Source organism: Ambystoma mexicanum, chromosome 9, assembly GCF_040938575.1.
Source record: "Ambystoma mexicanum isolate Mex_15411 chromosome 9, UKY_AmexF1_1, whole genome shotgun sequence".
Lineage (NCBI taxonomy): Eukaryota > Metazoa > Chordata > Amphibia > Caudata > Ambystomatidae > Ambystoma > Ambystoma mexicanum.
Window position 1 is genome coordinate 679,243,852 of NC_090931.1, and position 23,786 is coordinate 679,267,637.

Below are 23,786 nucleotides of genomic sequence, written 5' to 3' on the forward strand. Positions count from 1 at the left end.
AGCTCCCAATCTCGCCCCAGGACATAGTGGATGCCATTGCTTCTCTGAGGAGCGGTATGGCGCCGGGGGACGACGGTTTTTCGGTCTGCTTTTATAAAACCTTCTGCTCCACGTTAGCGCCTTTCCTGGCGAAGGTGTATAATTCTGCTCTTGAAACAGGGTCCCTCCCGGGTTCCATGATGTCTGCTCTTATTGTGGTTCTCCCGAAAGAAGGTAAAGACCCCTCGCTTTGCCAGTCCTATAGGCCTATTTCCCTTCTCAACGTCGATGTTAAAATCTTAGCCAAAATTCTGGCGAATAGGCTGTCGAAATTTCTTCCTTCCCTGGTTCACAGAGACCAGGTGGGTTTCATTCCCGGCCGTCAAGGGTCTGGCAATGTGAGAAAAACTTTGGGTCTTATGCACGAGGTGTCTAGGCGGGATTCGGAGGCCTATCTCCTCTCTTTAGATTCGGGAAAGGCATTCGACCGTGTTGAGTGGCCTTTTCTGGGGAAGGTGCTCCGGGGGATGGGTCTGGGGGACATTTTTTTGCGGGTGTGTCTCGGTCCTATACAATGGTCCCTCAGCGAAGGTGCTGGTGAACGGCTGTATCTCGGCGGGTTTTGTGCTTTCCAGAGGCACTCTGGAGGGGTGCCCCCTCTCCCCCTATTGTACGCTCTGGCGATGGAACCCTTTGCCATCGCGGTTAGGGCAGTGTGGGGATTGGGAGTTCAAGTTATCCTTATTTGCAGACGATATCCTGGCGTATTTGACTAATATCCATGACTCCCATTTGCTAAGCCTAATCAGGTGTTTTGGGGTGTTCTCTCAGCTAAAGATCAACGTCTCCAAATCGTGCATAATGCCAATGGGTAGATTGGACCAGGAGATCAAATTCAGAACTGAGGTACTAGGTATGAGGGTTAAAAGGGAGTCTTCTCGATACCTTGGGTCTAAAATCCCCAGAGACTTGGGCAAAGTGTTTGAATTAAACTTCCTCCCCTTACAGGTTAAGATCTTTGGTCATCTGGTGAAATGGGCTCCCCTTACTCTCACCTGGTTTGGGCGTATGGTCACAGCACGGTTGAACATTCTCCCCAGGCTCCTCCGTCCCTTTTCAGCCCTTCCCTGCATTGTTCCGGATTCTTTTTTTGAGCAATTGCAATCTCGTCTTCTCCGCTTCATTTGGGATGGCAAGAAGGCCAGAGGGAATTATTCCACCCTGACACTCCCCAAATCCTGTGGGGGCCTTGGCCTTCCGGATTTTAAGCTGTACTATAAAGCAGCCCAGCTGCGCATGCTGTTAGAACATTTGAGGGACGATCTCAGAATGTATTGGGCCTACGTGGAAGATGTGCATGTTCATCTGAAAAAAGTTAGGGACCTACTCTGGGCTCCACCCAGTTCTATTCCATTGGCGGTCAGACCACATCCAACCCTTGCGGCCTTGTATACGTCCTGGGAGCCAAATAAAGATAAGAAACTCCTCTCATCTTGGCCCTCTCCACTGCCTTCCCTATGGGGCCCCCCGATCAACTTAGGATCTAGAGGGTTTCGAGAGACGCAGTCGTGATCGGATCGGGGGGTGGAAAGGGTTGGCCAACTCTTTCGCCAGGGTGCTTTCCTCGACTATGCTCAGTTGTTAGAGGTGCTGGATAACAAGGCACTTTCTCTTTTCGAATACTTGCGGCTAAAGGGAATCCTCACTCAGGCCGCTTGGCTGTCTGCCCTTACTCACCACCTGACCCCCTTTGAAAGAATATTTATGGAAGCCAGGTCCAGGAAGGGGGCCCTGTTCAAGATTTACCACGCCTTGATTACAGCCAATCTGTATGGCAGACAGTCGTTTAAGCGCATCTGGGAAGTGTGGTTGGGCCTGGCTTCGATGATCATGCATGGCAGGCTGTCTTTGAGTCGATCTTTTCGGGGGGGTTGTATACGGCAGCCATGATGGAGCACAATTTCAAGATCCTCCACTCCATGGGGCGGTACGGGGGGTGGGGGGGAATGGTTGTGATCTGTTCTTGTAGGTTGTATTTTTTCTGTTCATGCCATGTAGCTTGGCGGATGCGTTGTTTACTGAAAAGCTAAATAAAAACAGTGGAAAAAAAATATATACAACTTTGTTGAGAAACTTGAACCTGTTGTCTGTGTCTGACTCATGATGCCCTCACAAAGACGAGCTCATAGAGACAACGTGGTCTATTTTGTTAAAAGGAATTCAATGCATCACTGTTTAACAAATACTAAGGCCATGGAGTTAAACTGCTGCCTACATGGCAATGTGCTCCCCCTTTATTTATCCAAGATGTTCCCAAACACAAGTCCACTTTATTGGAGGGGATGCAGTCAGAGAGGCTTGTTATGGCATGTTTTGTAGAAGTGCAGTGTTTGAGTTCAAGCATATTGGAAAGAAGTGCTGCGATCGATAAGGGAGGTTGTGGGTATAACTAGGGTCATTTATCCCATGCTGATTGTCTTTGGTCTGCCTTCCGAGGCCATGGGCTCACACTTCCTGCCACATATGACCCACATTTTTTTAATGGCGGCGAGGGGGCAGGCCGCACATCGATCTGGAAGCAGTTGCTGCCCTGCACCAAAGGTAAGTGGCTGTTGAAGACCTGGTAAACCTATGCCATGGTAAATTAACTTTCGGTAAAGAACTCCTCACAAAACATAGAGATGGATTGGTACCGTTCCTTGAGAAATACCAGGCATCTCAACCTCGCGCACAAATGTAAGACGTCACAGAGACCTAAGAGTGCTGCTTTAAAGGGGTGTGCGTCTAAGCTGCACTGAGTTGAAGGCTTATTAATGATCTTATGGAATGTTTTTTCTGATGTTTCATACGGTTGATGTTTCCCTGGAGAGTTGGGCTTCTACCGTTCCTACTGGCATAAGGGATCTTTCTGCAGTCAGAACCTGGGCCAGGAGCTATGGGGGGGGGCAACTTATGTTACTACCCTGTTGCCCAAAGTGCATTCTATTTTGTTATTCCTGGGGTCTGTATCCTCCTTCTGTGTGTAAATAAATGTGTGAAAACTAAACTCTAAACTATGCTCTCAGGTGTGTCTTCCTCCCTCATTGTGTCAAAGGCCTTAACAATTGTATTGTAATAAGTATAGGAGGGTAACATTGACGCATATTATGAGCACACTTGTCTCAGGGCGACTGGTATCATTGGAGTTCCAGGAAGCTCATTACCTGTGGTCCATCACCACAGGCCAGCAAAGGCCGTTCAGATTTTTGCAATTCACCCTCCTTTCGTCCCATAAGGTTTTCAGCAAGGTGATTGTGGCTTGGCAGCCCACTTTCATTTTCCAGGTGTGGAGGTGTGCCTGTACTACGACGATTGGCTGGTGGTGATGGCAGTCAGGAGTAGGGGTGGGCAAAACCTCCAATCTTATCGCCTGAGAAATTGGCGAATTCAGGGCACAACGTGTCTGCTTCACCAATTTCACCTGTGGAGTGACATCCCCCATTTCAGGCATTTTCCTGCCTGAAATTTTGCTTTTCCTGACACATTTTCTTTTTTTGCCCAAAATTTCATTTTTTACCAAAAATAGAAATAAATGGGAGAAATATTGGCCTATTAGGGGTTGTCATAGATGGGACAATAATCAAATAGTCACTCCAAGTCGCACATGTGGCTCCACGTATTTTGCTCTGTCTTCTTGGTGGTCTCTCTTGCTCGCTCGCTCGCTTGCTCCTCTTGTTTTGGCCCTCCAGCATAATCCAGCCGTCCCTGACCCCAGCTTAGTAGATACAGGAATGTTAAATCCTATTGTCTAAATTCTCTCTTGTCCTGATGGTGAGGACCTAAATGCCACTCAGCCTTTTCTATCCAAGTTCCCTCATGGACTTCCTAGCTGTCTCTACTCTATCCAATAGTTAGAGCTCTAATGGGATTTTGGGATAGTGCCTTGCACTTACTCTGGTTTGATTCAGGCTGTACTGCCATGCCCACTCTCATCTCTCCCTTTCTACTCTTACTAAACCGGTTTCCCTTACCACTCCCACCTTTCGACTGACTCTTTGATATTTCGCTGCTCCTTGATTTCGCCTTCAACCTTTAATATGTACTCCTCCTCCTACTACCACCATTCCATTCTGTTCTCTCCAATATTTTGTCCTCTTCACTCCTCCCTTTCTACTACACTACCACTTCCCTCCTCCACACTACCCTTCCCTACACTACTGTTCCCCTATCGCCACACTACCATTCCCCCTCCTCTCTCCTTCTGTACAAACACCCTTCTTTCACTCTGTACCATTCAATTCACACTCACGTTACACTAGCCTTTGTACACATTTGCCACACAAACACACACTTACACCAAATTACCACTTCCACTCGCTACCCAATACCTCAACTGCTCCACAAACCGCCTCCACAGTGTCCTGCTCCTTCGTCCCTCCTGCTGATTTCCTGATCGTCCACCTCCACTGCTGACCTCACCCGAATAACCCACACTTCCTGCTTCTTCCTTTATATTTCCCCTCCTCCCAGGGGGATTGATTTCCTTTCTCTGGCCAATCTGGCCCAGTCTTCCCCACCCAGGGGATGTATGTGCATTGGAAAGCCATAATGAATGGACTTAGCCCTACCCACTTTCCTTGTGCAGGGTTGCCGCGGCCATGGCATCTCAGCACAGCAAGTCCTCATGTTCCTGTTACAGGGTTTGATGTGGAGTATCTCTGTTCTAGTCAGTTCAGGGGAAGGTGGATACTTCTCCACTTTCTGTCTCTGATGGTTTAGTGCGGTTTAGTCTTGTTACGTGGCCATGCCAGAGACTTCCAGTGCCCAAGCTGTGATTGTCTCCTTGCTGCTCATTTTTGCAGCTTTAGTCAGCATCTCGCTAGCACTACACTGCTGCTGCTGGTTTGGCACTTCTGCATGGGAGTCTGTCTTCCTCTGCTGGTTTTCTTCTCCCACGGTCTGCTGGTTCTCATCTTTTTCACTCAGGACATGGGGCACGCACTTGTTCTTCTTTTTCTCGCTTGGGTTTGGCTGTTTGCCTCCTGGATAAAACGTGTGGCGTCTAGAAAAACAGAGACACTGCCAAGTATCTGGTTGAGGCCAGACTTGAGAAAACGATGTACTGCACAACAGCATACTGGCCAATGTGGGTGAGGCTGGCAGCAATTGGTGCCCTCTCAACTGCAAACGTCCACCTCAGTGGTTGGACTGGCTCTGGATTTCTCCCTGGTAGGCCTCTCACCCCCGACCGAGAGGTATTCAGAACCCCTCTTGACAAGACCAGCTTACTGGCCTTGTCACAGGCCCCCCCTGACATTTCAGGAAAGAAAAAATACAAGTTTGGGCAAAATTTGATTTAAAGTGGCGAATTGCTCACCCCTAGGTGGGAGGGTCTGTGGACTGCACTTCGTTGGAACATTGAGCTGCTGCAAGTCTGTATTTTTACATTAATATGATTGATGTATTCACTTTTAGGAGGTGTTTTTCCCAGTCTTCTGTAGAAATGTATTAATGAATGACCATTTAGATATAGCTGAATTAAATAACTTTCAGCCAGTATCCAGCCTACCATTTTCTTGGGCAAATTTCTGCAAAAAAAACGAAGCACTATGGGCCTCATCACGAGTTTGGTGGTTTTTCTGCCGAACTACTTCCAAAATCAAATACTGTTACCGACACTTGGTCCCATGGGTTTACCACAGGATTGCAACTGGCAGCATATGTCCCCATTTTTGGGAGTGCATGGGGTTTTCATGCATGTCCACTTACGTATTGCCCCTGGTGACTGTTCCATTTACTGCCTTCCACTACCTGGTCAGAGTGTCCCTCAAACTCAGCCCATGGTAAGAAGCGCACTGCTTCCCCTCAAATCTGATTTCTTATCTATTGTATGGTCTTTTGTGATGAAAAGAGCATTGTTCCTCCTGTATATAAATAACATTTTTGGCAGAACTTGCGCCGGCGATACATCCGCCACGGTAAATCCACTGAAAATTGGCAGTAGGGTGTCAGATTTACTTCCAGTTTTTTGCTGGAGGTAAACCCTGTGCCCCACCGCCAATCTCATAGTTCGGCAGTGCTGAAGTATGGCAGTAACGGAATTACAGGCGCATTCCCGCCGATCATTCTTTTTTTCTTTCCTGCACCATTGATCTTGTAATGACGCCATGTATTTCTCAAGCAAATCTTTTGAAATCCTATCTATCTGGTTTTAGAGCCAACTACAGTACCGAAATAGCCACGCCCCAGTTTCCTGATGACATCCTTTGCATTACTGATATGGGTAACGTCTGCCCTTTAGCTCTGCTGGATCCCTCAGCAGCTTTTAATATTGTGGACCACCAGGTGTTTAACACCTTGCAACAGTGTATGGGATTGTGTCGTTTTAAATTGGTTCCATTCCTTCCTTTTTCATGGATGTAAAATAGTTGCATCAGTTCCTCAAGGTCCTCCATTCTTCCAATATGCTGTGGTGTTCATATTGTCTCCATTGCATTTTAATCTGTACATGGAACCACTGGGAGATCTGGTCTTGGGTTTTGGTGTCACCATTCATCAGTAAGCTGATTGATCCACAGCTCTGACAATGGAGGTTGACCTGTGTTGCTGTCTTTTCAAATTCAATATTTGAAAAACAGAATGTTTACTTTTTGGACATGATCAAATGGGCAACCAAATTAAATCTTGGTTACCTTCTCTTACTCTCAGAAAACCCTGTTTCAAAATTAACACCCCCAGCAAAATCCCTGGGGTTTATTGAAGACACAAAAGTATTTGTGTAACTGCATGCATCAAAAAAGAACATTTTGCCAACAACTATCTCTGCTTCTCAGCATCAACTCCTTGGTCGTGTCTCATATCGATGTGGCAATGCTTTATTGGCTGCCATTGTAAATTGCACTTTATGGATCCTAAAGATTGTTTTTCATTCAGCAGCAAAACGTATTACTGGAGCTTGAAAGTTATATTTGATCTCTTCCATGCTAAAGTCTCTGAATTAGCTTCTGCTTTAAGAACACAATTGTTTTGGCTGCCTTTGTTTTTAAAGTTTTAAGATTAGGTTATCCTACATACCTTGCAACCACGACTCATATTCTTTGAAGGAATCGGAGATCACTCAAGTCGAATACGCTTCTCTTGGAAATTCCTAATGTAAAGAAAAACACAAACCCAGAAACAGGCATTTTCTTGTGCAGGCAGTTTCAGTGTTTTGGATCTGTCTCCTGTATTTGATACGGACTACTGCATCAATATTTGATTTTAGAAAATAAGTTGCTTAAAGCCTACCTATTTCCTAAATGAATAATTGATGGAATGGTATTGTTTTACAGCTTGGAACCTTGGTTGGGTTTCTGTGTGTGCTTTTTGCCATCTTTGTTGATGCTGATGTTTCTGCCTCTTAGGTTGTCCACCCACCTGTCCTGTTTGTTGCTCATTTTGGTAATCAGGATAATTGCTGTGTCATGTATTCGAGTGCTTTCTATTTGAAGGCCATCAAAAGACTAAACAGACCTACATTTGGTGCCCAAACTCAGTTCTCCTGCCATTCCTGGGCAAAATCCTTTATATTCAACACTGTGAGCACTTATCCATGGATCCTGTGGTCCTGCTATACTTTTTATTCGTGTCATCAGGGGTCCCTTGGGTCCAGAGATAGTGGCATTTTGAGCAATTGAAGTCTGCCCCCTAGTTCTCTCTGCAGTTGACTTCCAATGACTGAAGTGGATGTGTACTCCCTATGCAACCATCTGTTCCTTAACCTGCTGATTCTTGAACCCCGGCTGGGCCGGATTGTTTCTTGTTTGTCATCTTTGGCTGGTTGCCCCGTCTGCTGCACCTGTGGGGTAAACCTCACATTTAACGTACATTTCTCTATTACCACAACAGACCTATGAGATTTGGCTTCACTGTTTCCTGTTGGAGAACTTTTGGAAACTATAGTCCTTTTTGAGTAATGTACTACCTTTCAATATGGCTTTCTGACAGTGTGCTTTCTCAGTCTCACTAGAACTAGTGCCAACAAGTTCACAGGTAGAGAAACATTTTCTGGGGCACCTGTTGACCGTAGCAGTTATATTCCCCTCTTGATGCCATGACTCCCAGGCCACGACATACATTAATCTGCCCAGTCTATCACCCCGATGGAGTTCATGAGTAGTGGTTGAAAAATTGAGATACGTTTCAGTTCCATTCCACTTGAACTGCGGGGAAAGATCATAAATCTGGATCCCTTCTCCGGTATAATGTACGTAGAGATGTAAATAGGGTATTCTACTATACTGCAAGCAAAGATACTATCAATTTGTCTTTCCCGGGTATAATATGATTCAGAGGAAAATAGAGATGATCTACATTCCCCTAAAAATATGGTGTTTTTGCTAGTATGGCTTGGCCAGAAATTTTGAACAATTACATTTCTACATTCATCTTAAGAGGACACTGATCGTAAGAGACTTCTCTAACTTTCCTGGCTCCTTTAATGGAAAAGCACTCAAACTTACTTGCCTCCCCAGTAAAGGAGGAATTGGAACCAGGAGGTGAATGGGAAGTACAAGTGGCATGAGTAAGAGATTGAGACCCAGGCCCACCTATCCCTTAATCTGTCTGCCTGATATGAATCTACTAAATACATTATGGATTCCCAGTTTCTATCAACTGAGTTACATCTCACCCCTGACACCATATGTGAGGGGTCAGCAATGTGAGACTCACAACTATATTTCGTTTTCTCAGGATTTGCCATTTTATTGCACACAACATTATAAAAGAAACCCTACTTTAGCAGGGGATTCTCTGCCTCTTCTAAGATCTATGGGAAAACCTCCTATCAATCACAAAATAAACCCTCTCACTAAACATAAACATTCAAAGTAACATGAAGAAAACATAAATAAAAGGTTACCAAACACCCAGTGTCTTGGTTGACTTTTAGTGATCCTGAGCAGATCCTGCTCCCCCAGGATTGTCCCAAAGTCACTTTCTTCAAAGGAACAGAAAGTCTTAACCAGTCTTGAAAAGTTCCAAAGAGACAAATGTTCACACACATAAAAATCCACTGACAAAAGTCTCTTCATTGTTTGATGAAAAGATCCTCCTTTTACAGTTCCACAAAAGCAATAATAACACCAATGGCGTTTCCCCGGCTGACCAGGTATGAACAGGTGAAGTTGAAGATAAAAGTACCACTTCTGCTTTCATCAACTTCTCTACTTTCAACTTCTGACGCGTCTTTGATACACAGTTTGTCAGGATGCTTCTGCCTAAGGTTTGCTATCTCTTCCAGCAACTTCTTTCTACTCCCTTGCCCACAGTTGGCTTCAGCTTCTGAATATTGACGACCACAATTCTTCTGCTGCTACTACAACATTCTGATTTAGATAAGTTTGCTGCTACAACTGCAACTTTGATATTAGGTAACTTCAACAAGACCTCTTCTACCTCCACAGGTTGGCAAGGCACTCGTCTCTCTTGTATGGCAAGAAAGGGCAGCCTGTTTGCCTGTCTTGCAGCTACCACAGAATCTGGTTCTAGCTTCTTTTAGGCCACTTCTCCTTTCAAATATCCTCAGCCATGCAGTTTTAAAAACAGCTTATTTTACCCAGTACCCAGCTCCCTTCCCCAGCTTCAGATACACCTTTCCTCCAATCATACCCCAAAAGCTGTTATGCCACTCTTCCAGCTTTGGATGATCTTGTCACATTTAATTTAGAGGACTCTTGGGTAACAACAACTTCAGAACAATGATGTATAGTTCTTAATTGAGCAGGAATCACTTTTATAGAGTTCACTCTATGGGCTTGAGTAATGCTTGTTCTAGCTTCAGCTTCAACCAATTCTAAGACTTCTGCTTCTAATATGTTGCAAGATGTGGACTTCTTACTGAAATCGAAATTAGGCGCATGCAATTTCATTTCACTCACAAGCTGCCACTTGAAAGGGGAGACACGTTCCCGCCTTTCGGTCGGCATTCAGCTTCCAAGGTATCGGGAAACATTGTCTCACACGCGGTCTCGTTAAGTGGTGCTTGCAACACTTCGGAAAAGTCAATTCAACTTCATTTGAGCTACTTGTAACGTTCTCTGTGTTAACAGGAGCCATGTGACCCCTCGGCAAGAAGGTAATTCTGATGTTAGGGAAAAGAAAGGCTTTCACTGCATGCAAGCATTTTATATAAGCGAGTGTTACATTTCCCTCCTCATAAAGACTTCCCATTTCTACGGTTAACTTCTACTCACTTAGATGTATTTGCAAGGGTAATTAAAGTTGGTTACAGTTACCGGTAAGATATTTGTTGTTAAGGCGTACAGAGCTTCTTTTCCGACTTCCAATTACCATGGTTGCTGGCTGCTGCTTCTGCTTCCCGGCTTGATTTCTTTTCCTCCTACTGCTACGGGCACTCTTGGGATCCACACCCCTCTGCTGCACGGTTGTCTCTGATCAGGCCTCATCAAGGGAGAGCCCCCCACTCTACAATTTCCCTCGCCTCACTTCTGCTCACAGGCCTTGGGAGAAAGCACAACTCAAGCTCACCATTCACAGCAATTAGGCACACCTAGAAAGACTGCCTTTTGCTTCCAGTCCCTTCCGATGCTGTAAAGGCATCATGAAGTAAAACACAGACAACAGATCCCGGATTCAAAACTTTATTAACTTAAGGAAAGTCTGAGTCAAATAGTTCAATTTAGGAATCTGTGTCCAAAACCTATACTTGCCCTCACAACTAATCTATACAATGTGTAGGGATGTCAGCAACAAAAAGAAAAAAGAAAGAGTGTCCAACATAAAATTCTGAGCTTCTTCCAGCTCACAGCTTCCTTTCAGCACCCTGACCCCAAGTAAAAAATAGTTCCAACAAAAGGTCAAAGTTACCTTTCTTAACTTCCAGCAGTCAGTTTTAACCAACATATGGAGTTCCCTTCTTCAAGTTGCAAGTAACAAAGTTCCAAACACAGAAGCACCTTGAGGCTCCGTCCTTAAATCAGTAAATACTACAGATCTCAGGGTTCCCTTCCCCAAGACCCAGTTTTAGTATGATCAAAATGTCCTTTATCCTTTTTAGGGTCCTTTGTCACACTTGCACCCTCTTTTTATTCTTGGTTTTCATGCAATGTAGTTTCCACACAGTTTAGTATTCAATATCCCTTTCTTTGGTTCAAGGTTAAAGTTTCATTGCTTTTAGAATGCAGCATATGATGGTGTCACTTGTATTTAAAGTTTCACTTAATTCCCATGTTAAAGTTCTAATGATTTCAATGTTCATTTTTAATTTTGAGCATTCAGCATACCGTTGTTTTTCACTTTTAAGTTCAACATACAGTAGTTTTAAAGTTTCATTCATTTCTGAACTCAACATGTAACAGTTCTGCTTATTGGTTGAGCTTTCATTCAGTTCGGTATTCAATAAAGGTCGGTTCTGCCTATGGCTTATTTTCGCTTTATCCATTGTTCTATATTCGTTTGTTTCTCTTTAATTGCATTGCCCAGTGTTCAAACATGCTCATTTGAGGCACACAACCACTCCAAATCAAAATATTCCTGAAGAATAAAGTTCACACACTTGTGCACCTGGTTTCTCATTCATCTTCATCAGAAACTCACTGGTCACTTTAACAGTTCTTGCTGCAGCACAGATCACATAGTTCTGCTTTCAGTGTTATTGTGTTAGTGATCCAGCTCCTTCCTCTCAGACACTCCGGTGTTGAGCCTCCTACACAGGGGAACAGGCACTTTGAGCAAATGGGAATGGGACAGCGTTTCCACACGGCTCCCTTAACCTTGTTCATCCTGCTGCAGGAAGTTCCAGCTCCCATGCCACACTTCCATGGACCGCTTCTCTCCGTAGTCCCCAGCGTCTCGGGGTTCTGCTTCTTTGCTGCTTCTTCATTCGCTCTATCCCCACTAGGCTGGTTTCCTTTTATACACCTGCAGCCCCTTGGCAGGCTGTCCAATCAGCCCTGCCTTACCACAATTAGAGGGACATGCCTGACCTTCACTGCTCTTAGCATGCATCTTCCTCGTCCCAGTACCAGAGTGGTAAGAGAGTGTGGTCTTCATTTCTCTTAATTGCCTCTTCCTCGTCCCAGTACTGTCAAGTGTCGCATGTGGAAAAATAAAGGAAACTGGCTTATAACAGTGGAGGGGTTGGGTTGGTCATCAATAGGGAAAGGGGGATACCATGTCTTGCCCAAGGGCACCCCACTCCCAGTCCCCTCCACCCAGGTGATCCTCCCCTGCATCTCCGCCCCCGGAGTTGGGATCCAAGAGCGATGGCCTTTCCCTGGCCACCTGCGCAGAGGATTTTAGAGGTCTGGGCGTTAGAATACCTTCAGGTTTCCCACATGGTGCCACAGCCAAACAGGGTTTGTGAGCACAGAAGCAACTTCGAGCCTGCAGTTGAAATCTGCCCTTCCTCTGCTCTGGCATCCCTTCTGTGGTCACACTTCCTTGTGATCTGCAAGCTTTGTGCTCAGCTTCTGCTACTGCCGACCTTCCAGCTCCTGTCCCAGCTTCTTTCTGCTGCTCCTTCTTGCTGCAGCCTTTTATGCCCCGCAGGTGGGTTAATTAATTTCAGGTACAGGCCTAATTGCCTGACCTTGCCCAGAGCCATTAGGATTGTCTGCCTGACTTGGACTTCTGTATGCCTCTTCACCCCTCTTCAAAAAACACAGAGAAAGACTGCTGCCAGGTGTTTATCAGTTTGGTTATTGATTTAGAACCTTTTAGCATCAACATATGGTCAAACTATGATTCAATCAAATAGTAATTTCTTCCAGAGAAATCATACAGACCACTCAAATGTATTCAATGAAGCATGAATGCTAATTTACTAACATGTCAGGATGGAATATTAACAACATTATTGCTCATCAATAAACATAGACATAAACCATTTTGATACAATATAAATAACTTGTGTGTGGTGGGCATAATTGCAGTGCGAAGGTAAGTTGTAATCAATGAAAGGGACCCAGTGATAATAGTGTGGAAGACCAGAGCTGATAATGAAGGAAAGGGAAAATAAAGGTCACAGAGAAAAATATTCGAAATACGAAATTCGAGGTAAAATTGTAGCAAACAATAGATTGATCAAAAACATTATTCAAACCGTACCCTTTTTTCGGACACAGTACCTTGAATTTCTCCAGAAAAAACAGCAGTTATGGCTGACTTGGCAATTAAGTCAAATGATACTGGGGACAGGAGGTAAAACAAACAGTGGTAAATCAGACATATTACAGTTATGTCTAAACTGTGGAAGCAGAGTTGCTTCTCTTTTCTTTTTGCAATACAAGTCCTTCCTTAGTTTTAAAGAAAAGGTTTTTTGGTAACCTTGGAGGTTCTCTTCTTCAGTCCCTGATGGATTTTGGGACTTGAAGTTTATTTTGGGAATATGTGTTTTTTTCTAATTCTTTTAAAGGTTTTAAGATGCATTTTCTTCCCATGATAGTATTGAGAGAAGAATGATGAGATTTAGTCTTTTTTGAGAACCAGACGGATTAAGGAAGTCACATGCTCACTGTTCCTGTTGGCATACCTTTGTTGTGGGAAACATGGGAACATAGGAGTATACAAGATTGGCTCCTTGGGTTCAACACGAAGTGGAGTCACTCCTTCAGATTTTACCTTTTCACCCTTAGTAGGAGATCAGGATGTCCCACAATTATGATAAGCCAATTCCTCTTCTATGTCTGGGGCAACCTTATTCCTCTTCAAGGAAAAATACTGTGTCTCACCCTGCGCAATCTCCCCACCATCCTGGGCCTGGACTCCACCAAGGTGATCCTCCCGCAGTACACCACCCCCATCAGGAAGCATCTGCCCTCTCCTTGCCACCTGGGAGGAGACTCTAGGCAGGGTTTTAGTGGGGGATCCGCAGGATTCTCTCCAATGGGAAGGCTCCCCCTTTGAGACTAGGGAGGTGAGCCTGCTACACAATACCTTCCCTAGGGGACAGAGTAAACGGGTTCCCACGGGGGGGGCATGAATGCCCAAGTCATCCCACCTCCCTCCCTTTTCCCCCTAAGAGCACAGTATTTGTTGGTTACAAGGGAAGCTAACCTGTTGATAAGATGCAGGCCCATTTCAGGTTGGTGGCCTGGAGACTGACCACGGATCGTTTGACACCGCCTTTGGAAGCCGATGGCCAATGGACTTCTCTTCTTAGTTCCAGGAAGAAACTTGAAGATTGGAGAAGACCAAACCAGGGGGAGGACATCCAACAGGAAATCTGGAGCAGCAACCTGCACCGAGACGCAGAAGACAGTGGCAGTCCTTCCAACCAAGGAAGGAGAACCCAGCAGAGGATGTGGTGGGCGGAGAGCAAAGGCTCCATGAGTCTGGCAGTTGCTTCGACAAAGGCAGGGCCCAAGTCAGTCCAGAGCTGCTGAAGCAGGAAGCATACACCGACAAAACGAGAGGTATCAAAGGGAAGAAGAGGAACAGGAGAAGCAACCGCGCAGACCGACGTGAAGCCGCCAGAGATCCTGTGGCCGACAGCAGGCCTTGCCACAATAGCAAAGGTATGCAGCTAAGAAGGGAAATAGTTGGATGATGGTGCTGCCAACATTAGATAGGGCTGAAGAAGCCGAGAGCCCACTTTTCTAAATATTACTACATTGTGATTCATAATCCTAAGTGCTTTTTTGACTGTGTTTTTATCATGATGGAAGATTTTGGGTACATTACACATCACGTTAGGGATAGTGTTACAAGCACACCCATGTTGACGTCTCCTTTCTATTCTCGAAATACAAGATGCAATACTCAGCGATTACCACTAGATGTTGGACTATATAAACAACATGTGAATCTAAACAAATACATTCACCAGACATGCTATTACGGTGAGCAATGCATTTTATATATATATATATATAATATATATATATACAATTTATTTTATTTTTTTACAGTATATTATGTTTGGTGTATTTTATTATGCATATCTGGAATTCATTGTACTTGGTGCCAGCCCCTCCCCTCTTATGTGTTGCCTGACTGCTCTGCTATGCTACCAATTAAGAGAGTGTTGGTCTAAGTTGACCATGCTCTCTTCCAATTAGGGCAGTTCACTTTGGACTACTCGCATCCGATGGCTGTGGAAAACACTTCCTAACACTTAGGTCTCAACCACAACTATTTGAAGAGGAAGAGATGCACACACACACGCACACACATTCCAGATCATGGACTGTGTCTAAGCCGCGTTGGCACCCTGATTGAATATCCACCCACCAATCAAACTTTACCCTTCTCCTTTCAATTACTCTCCCATCCATCTTACACAATCAACTCTTGACTTGGTTGTGATAGAAAGAATAATCCTCAAAAGGCATGTGGCCCTGCACATGGGAGGTTGAATTGGGTTTGTAGTATTCCCCAGCACAAAGAGACTTCCACATTTGAAGGGGGACACATGAGCACATCACATCCCCACTACAAGTACTTCCTTAGGAAATATTCAGAACAGCCACAACACCAGCTTGCTCTCATCTTAATGTGCTCAAGGCTCTCCTTGATACTTCTGCACTACCTCTCCTTCGAGACAACCTGTATCGAGATTTCACACATTCAAGCATAAACAAGCACTACCCCATCTTCCTGCCCTCTCCGTGATCTCCCTTTGTGCTGTTTGCTTCGGCTACCCAAGACCTCCCCCTTCTCTTTCTACCGCAGATACAGGTTTCGCAATTCTAGGATTCAAGCCTTTACGTTTCTTCTGTCAAGCCTTGGCCCCCAATAGGAACTATGCTTGAAGCTGGTGCAATATGAATGCCTATTTACACTTATTTATGTTGTTAGTGTTTGGGGTAAGTGCAGTGTTGATAACAGCGTGTTGGAGGACACACATATCACATCGGCTGATTTGATAGGAAGGTATTTCCGTGTTATTTACTGACTTTGGTCCTTTATTACAGGTATTGCCGGCAGGTCCTCTGTGAGACTGTGCGAACAGCCAGGCTGACGCCCATAGCAGCACGACTGCAGGAGCTGGAGGGTCGAGTTAATGAGCATGTAATTCCCAAAGAGGTAAGACCATGGCTTTATGTATCTCTTTAATACAGATATTGGTTGTGAAAAGGGTGGTGTGGATTTATGATAGACATAGTAAATTCATCACTGGCGCCCTTTAGCATTTGTCTTCCACTGTCTGGGCATGATTTGCCAAACATTCCCTCAAGAAAACATTGCTACCATAATTCAGTCCGATTGCAATGCCGACGTTGTCTCTTATGCTTTCAATGTGCACTTTTCTTAGCATCCTCTGTGTTGTAATTCAAGCTCAGAACTGCTCATAATTGCCCAGGTCGGGCTTTTACATTACATTTGAAAGAAGCAACACATTTGATGAACTGTTTGTTCTGGTGTCAGATGTGACCTCTTGACACTGTCTCAAAAATGACCCAATGTTTTGAAACTTGATATTGTGAGTGTGTGGCATACCACCGTCCTCTTGGATGCTTTGGCCCCAGACTGTGCAATGTGCACTCAGTTTAGGAACTAACAAGCCGCCGGCAGTTAAAGCGGTTATTATCATTATGCAAGATGGTGGATGCAGCACTAATGGACATATGGCCTCATTACACGGATGGCGGAGAACCATGGCGCTATTAGCGCTATTAGCGCCATGTTTCATGCCGGTAAAATACCGGCACCAGCTTGGCGGAAAGGGGAATTACCGCCCTATTCCAAGATTGGCGGGGCGGTAATTCCCCCTTCCACCATTGCCCTTCCCCATTCTTGCCCCATAGGGCATAATGGGAATGGGGAAGGCGCTAATTGCGGTACCGCAAATTGCGGTACCGTAATTAGCTCCCTGGGTCCCTTTGTGGGTTGGTTTTTAACGCCTGCAAAAAGCAGGCGTTAAATCCCCCAACCCGCAAAGGGACCTCGTAGTAAGGCGGTAAGGATTTACCGGTACCGGTATTTTACCGGTACCGGTAAATCCTTACCGCCATCCGTGTAATGAGGCCCATAGTTTTAAACTTGGACACCCTCATCTCCCAAAATCTATTTTTGCTGTAGGTAGTAGGCTCTATGTACCCACAAAGGTCTTAACTTGAACTGCTACCAATTGGGGTGTTTGTGGTGGGTTTTAAAAAAAGATGTGTAGATGTCTTAATCACAGACATTTGGGTGTCCTTGATGTGGCCAAACCTACATTTTTACAGCGAAATTAATTCTTTTTTATCATTATATCCTACTTACTTGATTTTGCACTATCTGCCATATAAATGCATGAAAAATACATGCTCAACAGAAACCTATCTTGTTGAGTAATTTATTTTAAACTGCTAAACAAAGATTCATCATTCCAACAAAAGCGCACACGTCAGCGTAAGCCCTGAAATACATTTCATATTTTGTATGTTTGAATGTGAATTATGTGATCCCAATTGAGTAATGGAGAGCCTTGAATAAAAAAACAACTGTTTTGTCTCTCAAACCACCCCTCGTTTTGTACATGTACCTATAAAGCGCTGCTACACTGAATTGCCACATTTTAGGACTATGATGATTTGTAAACTTAACATGCTACAGAATAAGCGTATTCAATTAATTTCAGGAGTCTTGTATTCATTCCCGTTTATTTAATACAATAGCAGTTTTATGATATTAATTTACATTGTTTCTTTTGCAGAACTTTTCTGCTATCTTATGGCCTCGGCAGTAGAGCAGGCAGTTGTTTATTCCATTTAAGATGTTTTGAAAAAGCACTGAAAGAAATTTAGCTCATCGTGCAATAGGCCCCAATTGAAACGAAATGCGATATGCCTGCCTAATTCAGTGAATGTAACTTCAGAATTGAGTAGGAAAGCAAATATTTGCTTCTTCGGCATTTAAATGGGTTTACCTTTGATTGATATAAGGAAAACTTCCCAGAGAAGAGTCAGCGGCTTAGACAAATGCAATGTTTGCTGCATATGGGTCTAGATTTTTAAATTGTAACCTTAACCCAGGAGCACCGATACTTACCATGGTATATTTAAAGGAATACAAATGTAACACCCATTTGAATCAATAAACTAATCAATAAAACCATTATAAAATGTCATTCAAAAGATGTTGCAAGCTTAAAAGCAAAATATGAGTCTAGCCACACTGAGGAGGCCATCTAGTGAGTGCAGACTAATTGTCATGTTACTGAAGTTGGAGGGCACCCACCACAGAATGAGCTAATGCGTGCTAGACACAATGATGCAAAAAAGGCAGCATAGATTTTAGCAACCTAAACTAGACCAATGTGAGAATCCGTTACTGTTTCCAAGAGGTACCACTCGGCTTCATTAGCAGATGTGGCCGAATGTTACAGAAAACATAATGCATCTTGATGTAAGCTTACTTAGTCAAAGGAAAGTGGAGGGTAAAACCAATGGACTTGGTCGGAGGAAGTGTAGAACACATAGGTGAAATTATGACTACCGCAAACACTTTGGGCCTCATTACACCCTGGCGCTAAGGGGTTGACGGCGCCGTAAAAGGCTGCAGTGCCGTTAACTCCTTAGCGCCTAATTACAAGGTCCCTTTGCGGCTCCCGACCTTAACGGCTGGTCTGGACCAGCCGTTAAAGTAGGGACCCGCAAAGGGACCTTGAAGGTAATTACAGTACCGCAATTTGCGGTACCGTAATTACCGCCTTCCCCATTCCCATTGAGCCCTATGGGGCAAAAATGGGAATGGGGAAGGGCCAATGGGTGCATGGGGAATTACCGCCCCGCCAACCTTGGAATGGGGTGGTAAATCCCCATTGCACCATGGCGGACTCGTTACAATACCGGCAGCAACCATGGTGCTAATAGCGCCATTGGTTACCGCCGGTGTTGTAATGAGGGCCTTTGTCACACTTTTAGGAAAGATTTTCTTTTTGCACCTTTCCCTCAATAGATTCCTATGAGATAATCTTACTTTTATCAGCCTTCACAACTTGTGAGCTAGTTGTAATGAGAGGCAATCCAGCTCCATGCTGGTCTCTGAAATCCCTCCCAGTTTCCAGAATATCTAACATCACGCCATGCTCAAGTGTTTGCAATACGGGCAGGATATCCACAAAATAAGAGGTTTTGCATCAGGTATGGGGTGGCAGCTTTCAAGCACCTGCAGTGTCTTGTCCTGAAGATTTAGACCATGGGCCATCAAAATGTAACTAGGTTGTTAAGCTCAAAGTTCAAACTTTTTTTTCAAATATAAGTAATGGGCTCACCTGACTAATTTTCAATAAATAAATACAAATCTCTTGTCTTTATGAAAGGGTGACCTGGTGGGACCAGTGAAGTATTGAGTAGTGGGAAATTTTAAAGTCCGAGCCGAATATGTGTTATTACACCTTGATTCAATAATCCCTGAAAGAGTGAAAAACAAGATTTTGGCACCTTTTTGCGGTTTTAACAGGCATAAAACAAGACTAAAAATGTTCTCCTGCCAGAAGTGCATCCATTTAGTGGCACTTTAGTTGGTTGTCAATTCTGGCAATTTGATGAAGCATAGTCTGTCACAGCATATTACAGATGCATCTATGATGCTTGACATTCCTTGACTTCATTCATAGTAAGCCAATCATTATTTTTAAACTCCTAATGCTAATGAAACTGAGACACATTTCTGCATGCCACTCTATTCTCACCGACAAGGCTTTTTTTTTTACATTTGAGTCTCCTATTTGATGATTCAAAGACAAGGGGGGGTCAGTAGGAGTTTGGAGGCAGCCATGGTGCTATTAGCACCATGGCTGCCTCCAAAGTCGTGCCCGGGTCTGGGTAGTCGGAATGGGGACTTACCAGGTTATTCCAACCTTGGAGGACCCGGTAAGTCCCCATTCTGAAAACCATTCCCCATTCGAGCCCCCAATGGGAATGGGGAAGGAGCTAATGCTCCCTGGTCCCTTAGCGGCTTCCGCTAAGGGCGGCTGGTACAACCAGCCGGCCTTAGTGGGACCCTCTAAGGGACCTCGGAATGCGGCAGTAGGGGGTTAACGGCACCAGCATCCTTACCGGTGCCGTTAACCCCTTACCGCCGGCCTCGTAATGAGGCCCAAGGTCATCACATTATGGTGCATATTCAATCAGCTTGTCCCGGGAGGTTTTTTTAATGGACCAGGACTAGCATTTGAAGTCCAGATTAAATTGCTCAGTTGCCTGATTCAGATTAATGGGCCTCATTGCGAGTTTGGCGGTATATGTTAGGGATGAGGGTGTGGAGAGGATATGTGTTAGCGATTGGGGTGTGGGCAGGGTATGGTGTTGGGGATGTGGGTGTAGGGAGGTTATTGTGTTGGGGGTGAGTGTGTGTACATGTAAAATAAATAACTTCGAACTAAAGTCAATCCATTGGTCATTTCATTTAAGCTTCAGTGAAAGGTAACAGTACAGTGACAGGTGCGTTTTTGTGAAATCAAAATTAGTGGTCCATTAGGTCCTGCCAGACAATGAGTCTTCCCTTACTTCCTCATGTCTATCCTGAGGTGCCCTGTCACCTGCACCTTCTTCATCATTAGAGCAAGGGGGTGTGTTGTCCTCGTATGGAGACATTTGGATATTCCGCTTTATGCACATGTTGTGCAGCATTGCGCACATGACGACGATTTGCCCAGCTTTTACTTAGCAGTATAAAGGTGTCCCAACTGTCTGGTGGAGGCACCTGAACCTTCCTTTTACCTGTCCAAATGTGTGCTCAATGCATATTCTGGTCCTCTTGTGTCCCTCCTAATAGGCAATCTTCTGCAGTGTACCAGGGGTCTTCAACCATGGTAACTGCAGATAGCCTGAGTCACCTACAACCGGTACAAAGGACAGTGTTGAACATGACTGTTGGTTGTCAATTTGCTGGTAACTAATCCTATTGTGTAGGAAGCCTTTGTGCTCATATTAGTTTGTGGATGACAACGTCTACATCACGGGCGGGGGTGAGGGCGGTCAGTGGCTTTCAATGGGCACAAGCAGAAGAGTGCAGTGTGTCCTGGATCATTGATCATGGGGTTCTGTCTGTGTTTGGGCATCACCATTGAGGGTGATACTATGGCAATGGGGCTAATGCATTTACTGGTCAATCCCTATGCATTGGCTGGGAATGGATTGTTGGATTGATTTGACAGGGGTCTTGATCGATGCGAGAAATCGTGTGCCTACATTCATGCATGCCAGAATAGCCTATGCACTTTTCTCTGGTCACTTTTTGGCCAGCGGAAGGTGGGTAATGGGCCAAGGCCTATTAAATGCATCTTGGACTAGGCATTATGGGACTTGTAGTTTTGTTCTGATTGTCTCCATGTGTGCCTCTCTGCATAAGGTTGCAACAATTATATAGATCACCAAAACCGGTTGACACAGATGTGGTGATGGTGGGAACTGCCGCACCACATACCACGCCAGAACCATAGGAAGACATAACAACTATCTCTATCCCCCTGGTTCAGTCGTTGCAGTAATCTGAACTATTTTTAGCTAGTTATTTTATCCACTTGGGGTATAGAGTCCTATGTATGGGTTAATAAAGTCGCTCTCGCCAAAATACAGATGGGGCACTACTATCCCTTTTGTTTATTACACTCTTCTAATGAAGTAAGGCTTCATAAGCGGTGTGCAGTCATAATGTCGAAAAAATAATGTTAAAAAAATGTCGAATTTTTTATTTTTTTATTTACATGTTTATTTGGGTTCCGGGGGTAAAAAAAAAGGGGTAAAACAAAAATAAATTAAAAAGCAGGGTTTGGGGGGGCAACCCCCCCATTTCGAACAAAAAGCCACCAAAAAAAGAAATTTGACATTTTTTTTCGACTTTTTTTTTTTTTAGACATTATGACTTTCAACATTATTACATTCGATTTAATGACTATTAACCTTCATAAACTGGCCATTCTAATCGCACTAAAATCATCCAGTGAGAATTGCACTGTCCGGCCCAAAAAATTAAAAACAAAAAGTTATGCAAAAAATGTGTCTTTACCATTTCTTTTTCTATCCACTGATGTACAGGTGGCACACCAGCATATACTAGGGATACCCTTCACGGAATGCAGGGACATTTAGAAACTTCTACTATGTCCTGCTGTCTTTTCTGTGTCTGGCCAAGCCTGGGTTAGAGAATATATCCAATTGATGATCTAGTAGGCAATAGTCTACTGACTCGGATATGCTGGCTTCACTTCGCAGGAGGGCACTAATGCCACATGTGTATATCCAGTGGTGCTATGACATTGAGTAACTGGGCAATGGCGTAAAACTGTCAGGGTAATTCATAGAATTTCGCAGAAAAGTGTCGCAAGCGGCCGGCCCAGAGTGTCCGCGTGCGATTGCCTGCGCCAGGCACGTGCGCTAAAACCGATTTCCGCGCACAGCGTATTCATGGATTCCATGCTCCCAAACCAGCCGTGGCGCAGAGTATCGCAGCGAGCCTGCAGCAGCGCCAGTAACACCCCCAAGAACGCCCTCGCGCAAGGAAAAGCCATCAAAATCACAAAATCATCGCAAAGGGCTGCGCTAACCCTGGACCAGTTTACAGGGCTGCCAAACAAGGAACGCAAAGCGGGCAACCTTCATATCAGGAGTACGCGGGAAGTTTCACACGCGACTAGCCAGGGTACGTGTATTACAGGGGTACGCGTGAAGTCTTACATGCGATTAGCCAGGGCACGTGTATTACAGGGGTACGCGGGAATCATCACACGCGATTTGGCAGGGTACGTGTATTACAGGGGTGCGTGGGAATCATCACACGCGATTTGGCAGGGTACGTGTATTACAGGGGTGCGTGGGAATCATCACACGCTATTTGGCTGGGTACGTGTATTACAGGGGTGCGTGGGAATGATCACACGCGATTAGGCTGGGTGGGTCCTCACAGGTGTTCCCTGTACACCCTCCACGGCCCCTGCAGGCAGCCCACAAAACAGGGGACTACCCTGCACACCTGCTCATGTCCCCCTGCACCCCCACCCCCCAGCCACCAGGGGCAGCCTCCACCAGGCCCCCACCCATGTCTATCAACACCCCCACCCCCCAGCACCAGGGGCAGCTTCCACCAGGCCCCCACCCATGTCTCCCACCACCCCCACCCCCCAGCAGTGCAGGGGCAGCCTCCACCAGGCCCCCACCCATGTCTCCCACCACCCCCACCCCCCAGCCACCAGGGGCAGCCTCCACCAGACCCCCACCCATGTCTCCCACCACCCCCACCCCCCAGCACTGTGGGGCACCCTCCACCAGGCCCCTTCCCATGTCTCCCACCACCCCCACCCCCCAGCACTGTGGGGCACCTGCCAGCAGGCCCCCACCCATGTCTCCCACCACCCCCACACCCCAGCCACCAGGGGCAGCCTCCACCAGGCCCCCACCCATGTCTCCCACCACCCCCACCCCCCAGCCACCAGGGGCAGCCTCCACCAGGCCCCCTCCCATGTCTTCCACCCCCCAGCCACCAGGGGCAGCCTCCACCAGGCCCCCACCCATGTCTCCCACCACCCCCACCCCCCAGCCACCAGGGGCACCCTCCACCAGGCCCCCACCCATGTCTCCCACCACCCCCACCCCCCAGCAGTGCAGGGGCAGCCTCCACCAGGCCCCCACCCATGTCTCCCACCACCCCCACCCCCCAGCCACCAGGGGCACCCTCCACCAGGCCCCCACCCATGTCTCCCACCACCCCCACCCCCCAGCAGTGCAGGGGCAGCCTCCACCAGGCCCCCACCCATGTCTCCCACCCCCCAGCCACCAGGGGCAGCCTCCACCAGGCCCCACCCATGTCTCCCACCACCCCCAGCCGCCAGGGGCAGCCTCCACCAGGCCCCCACCCATGTCTCCCACCACACCCACCCCCCAGCCACCAGGGGCACCCTC

At 45.8% G+C, this 23,786-nt stretch overlaps 1 protein-coding gene across 1 annotated transcript in view; it reads left to right on the forward strand.

The window, feature by feature from the left end:
- The window catches only part of CYP20A1 (cytochrome P450 family 20 subfamily A member 1), a 516,898-nt gene that overhangs the window by 411,039 nt on the left and 82,073 nt on the right, over positions 1-23,786 (forward strand). Inside the window, exon 10 of the mRNA XM_069615523.1 lies at positions 15,876-15,987. Within this exon, the coding sequence (XP_069471624.1) occupies positions 15,876-15,987 (112 nt within the window). The remainder of the gene's footprint in view (positions 1-15,875; positions 15,988-23,786) is intronic.